Genomic DNA, 8511 nt, shown 5'->3' with positions numbered 1-8511 from the left:
AGAGGACATGACTTGAGAATTAAGGGACAGAAGTTTAGGGTTAACACGAGGGGGAACTTCTTTACTCAGAGAGTGGTAGCTGTGTGGAATGAGCTTCCAGTGGAGGGGGTGGAGGCAGGTTCGTTTTATCATTTAAAAATAAATTGGATAGTTATATGGACGGGAAAGGAATGGAGGGTTATGGTCTGAGTGCAGGTAGATGGGACTAGGGGAGAATAAGTGTTCGGCACGGACTAGAAGGGCCGAGATGGCCTGTTTCCGTGCTGTAATTGTTATATGGTTATATGGTTATATTTATGACCGGTGCCTCTAAGCAGTAAAACACGAATGAGCATTTATCGGACGTATGATGGAGGCGAAACGAGAGCACCGTTCGTGCATAACAGTTTGCGGTATAGAGGTACTGACGTGCACCAACTGGTCTTCGCCTGCTAAAGGGAGAAACAAGATTTAGTTCATAATTCATTAATTAGATAGGTGTGAAACAATACTGAGCCAAGTCAATATCATTTATGGACACGTGGACAGGAATTTGCGTCTTGGGGGTTGGTGTCAAGGGCAGCACCTAACTACGGAATAGAAGGACTGTGTTACCTTCAGAACTCACAAAATAATGAGATATTAAAAAGTGAGTTAATTGCTGCGATATTATTGATATTATCGGAGATGTCCTAAAGGAATCAAGCGATGCCCTTCCATGCAGTTGAACATTATAGGAGGGGCCTTGTCGAGAGGTAAACTCCATAGAGATGTAATAGTTCCGAGTCGCGGTCAAGGTCACAAAATTCATTTTTCAGTTTGTTTGTTTGTTTGTGGTTTATTATTATTGTCACGTGTCTCCCTTTTGCCAAATTCAAACCGGGAACATAAGAAGAAGGAATAAGTAAGTTGTTCAAGGCTTCACCGGGAGTCATGGGTTGAACGTTTAAACAAACTCCAGTGTCACGCCCTTTTCCCAACTCCCTTGAATCGCTTAAAGTTATTTCGATATCAATCTGTATGAGTATCGGCAAGCATATGGAGTAGAGTATCCAAAACATTATAATCGCATCCAGCCAAAAACACTTTTCTTTTCAGTCCTGATGACCCAACCCATTATCTGAAGATGAAATCAGGCAGAAATATAAAATCTAGTTGGAAATAACATAAGCGGTCGATTAGAAGAGCCAAAAGGGGGCATGAAACGGGTTTGTCGAGCTAGATTAAAGACGATTGCAAGGCTTTTTATACCTAAATTAAATGCAAGAGGGTAACCAGAAAGATGGTAACTCGAGGATAAAGGGAGGAATTTGTGCTTTGAGTCAAGGGATATAGGCGAGGTATTAAATGAATGCGTTGTATGTCTTTTCATCAAGGAGAAGGACAAGGAGGAGAGTGAGATCAATGTGGCGAATAATCATATGCAAGGGCACTGTGTGATTAAGAAGTAGGTGTTGGGTGTCTTGAGGGGCAGTGTGCATGAATGGACAGATTACTGAGAGACACAGACAAAGATCTCTGCACCTTCTCTAGCAGTTAATACATTTACAGATGGCAGCTAGATTGTTTGGGTTGCGGACAGTGATGAAGGCTGTCAAAGTATACAGCAGGATAGAGACTAGGCATAAAAATGAGAGATGAAATGATAGATGCAGATTAACCAGAGAATTGTGAAGTGCTGCGGGAGGGGTTGATTGTAAGGGGGAATATACGAGATGCTGCCTGACCCGCTGAGTTACTCCAGCATTTTTGTCTACTTTCGATTAATAACAACAATATTGATGTACAGAGGAATTTTGGGAACCAGGTCTATGTCTCCCTCAGTGGCAACACTACTATATAGAGCGGTGAGAAGGCATATTGTATGTTTTCCTTCATTGGGCAGGGCATTCAGGATAAGGGCAGGCGAGTCATGGTGCTACTTTTAGGACTTTTGCGAGGCTGCATTTCGGGTACTGCCATCATTTCTGGTCGCACCAGTACCAGATGGAAATTATAGGCCTTGTAAAGGGCGCAGAGGATGTTTACCAGCATGATACCTGAATTAGGGGTATGAACTACGAGCACAGGTTGGACCGAATTGGGTTGTTTTCTCTGTAACCGTTGACTATGAGGGAAGATCTGCTAGAATTATATACAATTATGAGTCATAGATTGGGCAGAGAATCATTACCATTTCCCCTCAGATTGGAAATATCAAGGACTAAATGACATGCTTTAAGGTGAGAGACGCATGGACATTTTATATACAGAGGTTGGTGGGGACCCGGAATGCGTTGGCGAGGATGGTGGTGGCGGCACAAGCAACAGTGGCATTTGTAAGATTTCTGGATGCGAATCATGTGCACGCAGATAAGATTTGGTTTTGGCATCATGTCGGCAGAGACATGGAGTGCGGAAAGGCTTGTTCGTGTGCTTTGCTGTACTGTGTTCTGCGCTTTGTGGATACTGCAAATTATAGTTTGCACTCATCAATCAGGAGAAATGACGTCTGCACCTTTCCTGCCAAGACCACTACGAGATTTATATATTACAATGGCTGATATATTATATATTGTGGGGCGGCACAGTGGCGCACATGGTAGAGCAGCTGCCTCGACAGCGCCAGAGACCAGGGTTCGATCCTGAGCTCGGATGCTGTCTGTGAGGAGTTTACACGTTTCCCATGTGGTGCCGTGGTTTGCCTCCCACATCGCAAAGATTGCGGGTTCCTAGGTTAATTGACCTCTGTAAAATTGCCCCCCCCCCCCCACTGTGTAGGGAGTGGATGAGAAGGTAGGCTACACTTCTCAGTCGTTCCTCGCTGCGTGCACTTATCCCGCTAATCAGCTCAGCAGGAACCAACCAAGAACTTCAGTACCACTATTAGGCGAGGAAAGTAAAACTATATGTGATACTCCATGTGTGCTAGCGCCCTATATAAAGGCAGAAATACCATATTCTGCCAGACAATGAGGCCAGTTCATTGGCTATATTTAAGAGGGAGTTAGATGTGGCCCTTGTGGCTAAAGGGATCAGGGGGTATGGAGAGAAGGCCTTATGGGATACTGAGTTGGATGATCATCCATGATCATATTGAATGGCGGTGCAGGCTCAAAGGGCCGAATAGCCTACTCCTGCACCTATTTTCTATGTTTCTATATTACTCTCACTCACCACCAGCCACACCCAGTTAATTCACAGATGAAATAGGTTGGAATTGCTCAATGAATAGTATTAGCAAGGTCACATATAACGATTACTGTCTGTCCTCGAATACGTTTCTACATGAGCGCGTCAATTTGTTCGTGTGTGTGCGTGTGCGCGCGCGCGGCTCTATGAACCAATTTATCATCACACCAGTTTATAACGTAACGTTCGGCAACATTTATAACCGGTTCTTCCATAAGGTAAAATAATGAAGGTTGATTAAATACATTTGATTTTCTCTGATCAGAAATAAAAATCCAGCACATGTATTGCTCTTAAGATTGAATTATTGATTTTAGTCGAGAGTTGTATTTGAAAATGTTAGTCACGTGGGTAAACAAAACAAACATGAATGTAATCTTTAGACCACTGTCTTTTAATGAATATTTGGGAATGCATTTAACAGATTGAATAACATTGGAATTTCAATTCACAACGAGTTGCATCAATTGAATGACGTTTGCAAACAGCGAGACAAAGGACAATTTTACCGTAAATGCTAGTCGATAACAGATAATATTTTTATATCAATTTTTGACAAATGAAAGACGGAGCAACAATATTTGTCAATTTGATTAGTTGGAATCTAGAAGTTTTACAGACAGCTGGACCTGGCGATGTTTCCCTGCAGCGGGTTAGCCTGAGTCTCGTGTTTAACCACACAGGAGTAAAGCTCATGTGAGTTCCACACTGTGGCTGGCAGAGTCAGGTAACTGCTCGCACTGAACGTGTTGTCCGCCTCCTGTTGGATCCGGCTGGTTTCAACGCCATCACTTCTCGCACTGCCGTCCACGGTCCAGTCAATTTCCACAGCGCCCGGATTAAACCCGTTCACCAAACACACCAGGGTGGCCGTTCCCTTTCCCGTCAATTCTTGCGCTGAAGGTCCAAGCACGGACACCGCGGGGGGCTGAGGATCTATTTAAAATAAAGTCACAGATTAGTAGGGCTGGCAGAACTGCTTCGGTTAAAACATTATCTTTGTTAAAAATATAGTTGGTATAGCATGGATTCATTCGTTCCAAGTGAGATCTCCAAAAAATAACTGCTATTTATGGCAATGGGACAGAATATGTCAAGGTATGTCTATGTTGCAGCTGCGTAAAATATACTATTTCGGAAGTGTTTTGAATTGATCACCAGTGTATTATTTTCGTTGTCTCCAACTACAATAAAAAAACAAAACAGTGTTTTACCTGACAGCCAGTTGCGGGTTTTCATTGCTGTCAAAGTTCCACTAAACTCGCTTAAAACTTTAGTTTTGTTTAAATACCTTACCTTAATTCATCTGGTCATTTGTTAAGACCAGATACCGAAATGTTACTAATGGTTGGATTTTAGTGACAAGAATATTTTGCCGTTTTAACCATCAATGAACAGACTAGATTTGCAGTCACGTTAAATTACCGTTTCTCGCATTGTAAATAGTCATTGATATGATTTACATTAATGCTGAAACGGATATGTTTGTTTTTCTCGACCCGTCTCTTCTCTTTGAAGTAATAATTCAGCTCAGATTTCTGAAGTTGAATAGCGAATATTATTCCTTTCGCTTAATGGCACAACAGCAAAATGCGTTATAAGATGTCACACGGAACAAAACTGATTTGAAGAAGGGACCCGAACCGAAACTACCTATCCATGTTCACCAGAGATGCTGTCCTACCCGCTGAGTCACCCCAGAGCTTTGTGTCTTTTTTTGTAAACAGCACCTGCAGTTCCTTGTCCCCCTCAAAGTTATTTACCGTTCCCTTACGTTCGGTCTAATTCTTATCCAGGTTTGATAATTGTCAACTTGCCGTCAGCAAAGTAATTAAGAATTAAAAAAAGCAGCTGGACAGCCGTTTCGTCCTTTCATTGCTGTTGTCAACTAATTTGTCAAAAAAGACTCGATCGTGGCCGAAAATTTAAAACATATCGGCTTTAATTACCTTTTATTTTAGCTATTTAGTGTAAAAAATACAAACAGCAGTCATAGCATCAAGCCGTTTGATAAAGCTACGTCTAATAATTTGCCAAAGGAAACTCGACTTTAGTCGAACGCTGAACATAGATAATAGCGTTAAAAGCTTTTCCTTTGAACCATCGATTAGCGACAGAAAACCAATTATTTTTCACTGCTATATCATTAACCCATAAGACCGAATATGCAGGAAAGAACTGCAGACCCATTCATTCCCTACAGAGATGCTGCCTATTCAGCTTGTTGTGCCTAACTTCGGTTTAAACCAACATCTGCCGTCCTTTCCGACAACCCATTCATTCTCTCCAGAGATGCTGCCTGTCTCGCTGCGTTACTCCAGCTTTTTGTGTCTACGCAAAGATAGAAGTTATTTCACTTACTGCCAATACCCAGCCTCGTTCCTTTGCCGAAGATGAAAGCACTTTTCCACACAGCACAGTAGTAGTCAGCAGCGTCTCCCGACTGCACGTTCGAAATTGTCAATGTTGCAGTGTTGCCTGACACTGATCCGGAGAAACGCTCAGAAACTCCCGAGCCTCTGGAAATGCTGCTGCCCGAGTAATAGTAGAACAAATATCGCGGAACCGCTCCTGGAATCTGCTGGTACCAAGAAACGTCACTGTTACCTAAACTGCCGCCAGACAGGGTACAGGGTATTTCCACGTTCTGTCCCAGAGATGTGGATTTTGAAGACGGCTGATTTACTGCAAATTGCGCATTTATATCTGGAAAACAAACCAGATAAAAGTAGAATATTAACTAATATCAGATAAACAGTAGAATTATCACGGATAGAAAGGTTTAATCGTACTTGAGATTAAATATCATGTCGGTTGAAGTAAATACTCACAAGCTGCGGAAAACGCTAACGCATAGACAAGAGAGATCCAGCAAGACATTGTAATGAATTGAGCGGAGAACGCCAGGTGAAGTGGCTCCTCAGTGTTTCTCTCCGGGTCGCTTATGAACCGTGTGACAAGGCGTCACCGCGAGTTCCTTATCTATCCTTCAACAGCCAAATCAGAATGCGTGTTGCGCCAATCAGAAGTTGCCAGATTCTTCCTGTGTCAAATTATTTCCAAAGTAAATAAAGATTTGGTGTCGAATATTTCGGTACAATTTATCTCGGTACATTTGTACTTCGGGACGATTTAATATAGACTCAAGCACATAAGAGACTTTGTTTCGTTTAAAAGGAGGTGTTGATTTATTCCTTTTCATTTATTCTGAATCTTTAGCTGTGCAGTTGCACGGCATGCGCCTACAAATAAATTAATCGAATAACCTCATCATAATTCCTGACGACGGTTCATTCACTCTTAAAAAATGAAGGGATGCACTCAAACAGGGGCTGAAGAATCCGATCTCATGGTCTCGCACTACTGTACGCGACATGTACCTTCACCCTTTTAGTTGCACACCCACATTTTATTTGAAACTGGTAAATATTCTGGTGAAGACGGTGTGTTGGAAATCTTTCAAAGCGCAATGTGAAGAAGCAATTGTCTTCAAAATTATTTACGAATTTGAAAATGTGGGTGTCAATGCACCGTCAAAACCGCTGTAATTCTGGAAAGCATGCTTGCTAGCAGCACACATGTTCACTGGTTTACCACGGGTAATTGACTCAATTGAGAAAAAAAAATTGAGAAACATGTTTAATCGACCAGGGAGTGCTGGCGAGTTTTATATATTAAAGACGTCGATGTCTGCACGTGCTTGCATTACTATGATATTAATTCTGTCCAAATTCATCTGACATATGAAATCATATTTACATGCAACCAGCGTTGCCTTATACTTGATCTAATGTACGCAGATTTTATATCGCAATCTAGTCGCGCTAGTTGTCGCGGCAGCACTCATTTCGCTTTGTGGATTATCCCTGCAGGGTAGTAACACCGGGTGAATCAGTGCTAACGGCTATGAACAAGAAAATACAGTCAAAAAACAATCTACATTTTCAAAATGTTGACATTTGGACTAACGATTTCGCTGGTAATTAATCAAAGGAGACCGGGCTGTTCTGCTGATGTGTCTGGACAGTTAATACTCGCATCTCATAAAAGTCCTCAGATCGATGACATTGTAAACAGGTCAAGCAAAGGCATCAATGTCTCAAACATTGTTTCCGAAATTGTTCTACTCTTCGGTATTTCGGAAATGCTATCTCTGTTGGAACAGGGGAATCATCCCTGTGATACCGTGTCGTGATTATGCAGCATTTAACTGGCATTAACAATATTTTAGTTGAAACGATGTGATCAGAATATGTTTCAGTGCGCAACCATGACACCCGTACCGAGCCTATTACCAATGTGCGTTGCCTTTGCTAAGTTATCCTCTGATCTCTACACATGAACACTTTACATAAACTGGATACATTGGACAATTCCCCATGCAGTAAATCAACAAGCAAGTAGTTGAACTACATCCAGAAGAAAGTAATCTTTCAGTAATCCTTTTGGCGAAGATACAGCTCCAAACCACCAGGAATACCATTCCAGAATTTACTTCTTACAAAGCTATTGAAATCGACCTTCTTGCAATTCAGAAACCTAATTTCGGGACTATACTTACCCCTTCCTATGCATACTTTAAGGGTAAAGTGCAATGGTTTCGGACCCTTAAACTATCAGCCCACTGATGCTTCATCCTCTTACCCGGCTTCATTTATTGTCAGTGGGTCTAGCACTGGCACAGAAAGCACTCCTAGCTATTATTTTATCCACCACGTCCATTCCTTTCACAGGCCTGTGATCACAAATGATATTAGAGGTATTTTGGCGAAGTAGTATTTCTTTTAAGTGTATTGTCCAAAGAAGGAAACCGATGCATGTACTCGAGGCCATATGCTATCGTAAATCGAATGCTAGCTATCATGAAACAGAGAGTAGGCAGAATTGGGTCTGGTTCTGATTTGTAAGGACTACCACTGTCGTGTTGCAAGTAAGGGTGTGTGCCCTCAACCTCAGCTTCGGTTTCCTTACAATATATTTGAATTCCATATGATCTGATCTCTGATGTAGCAACACAGTCATATTCCTTTATTCATACCATTGATTGTTCTGTTGATTGTTTTTATTTTGCCACAGAGAATTCGACCATCCCTTCAATCGTGTTCAACATTAAGTCACTATAGTCCAGAATATAGTTCTTTTCAGAGTTATGCTTATCTGAATATTGGTTAAACTTCTCTAACGAGAAATATCTCTATCGTTATTTGCGGGCAAGTGTCACAGCTTGGTTATTTGGCTAAATAACAGTCAATTAACTGAAGGTAAAGGTAAGTGGAGCGGCCATATTGAGATTGGTTTATTGAGGCTTAAGCTCAAGAGGCTTCTGTGAGGGTTACCTAAGGATAAGGTTTGGTCTGCCAC

General features: G+C 41.7%; 1 protein-coding gene across 1 annotated transcript; it reads right to left on the bottom strand.

Moving 5' to 3' along the window:
- Positions 1-3672: 3672 nt before the first annotated feature.
- On the bottom strand, positions 3673-6099 carry LOC116987485 (immunoglobulin lambda-1 light chain-like). Its single transcript, XM_033043549.1, has 3 exons — positions 5982-6099; positions 5512-5856; positions 3673-4086 (listed from the first exon to the last, which is right to left on the bottom strand). The coding sequence occupies exons 1-3, from the start codon at positions 6028-6030 to the stop codon at positions 3764-3766; spliced, it is 717 nt and encodes a 238-aa protein (XP_032899440.1). The 5' UTR covers positions 6031-6099; the 3' UTR covers positions 3673-3763.
- Between the last annotated feature and the right edge of the window lie 2412 nt (positions 6100-8511).

The sequence above is a fragment of the Amblyraja radiata genome, chromosome 25 (genome assembly GCF_010909765.2).
Source record: "Amblyraja radiata isolate CabotCenter1 chromosome 25, sAmbRad1.1.pri, whole genome shotgun sequence".
Taxonomy (NCBI): Eukaryota; Metazoa; Chordata; class Chondrichthyes; order Rajiformes; family Rajidae; genus Amblyraja; species Amblyraja radiata.
Note: the sequence above shows the minus strand (reverse complement) of the source record. Positions and strands in the feature narration are given on the sequence as shown.

What these genes read in the sequence shown, in the direction of transcription:
- LOC116987485 (XM_033043549.1), bottom strand. Translation starts at nt 6,030, where the DNA reads ATGTCTTGCTGGATCTCTCTTGTCTATGCGTTAGCGTTTTCCGCAGCT. An exon ending in GTTAGCGTTTTCCGCAGCTT is followed by an intron (nt 5,857 to 5,981) that starts GTGAGTATTTAC and finishes TTTGTTTTCCAG; the next exon opens with ATATAAATGCGCAATTTGCA. An exon ending in AACGAGGCTGGGTATTGGCA is followed by an intron (nt 4,087 to 5,511) that starts GTAAGTGAAATA and finishes TATTTTAAATAG; the next exon opens with ATCCTCAGCCCCCCGCGGTG.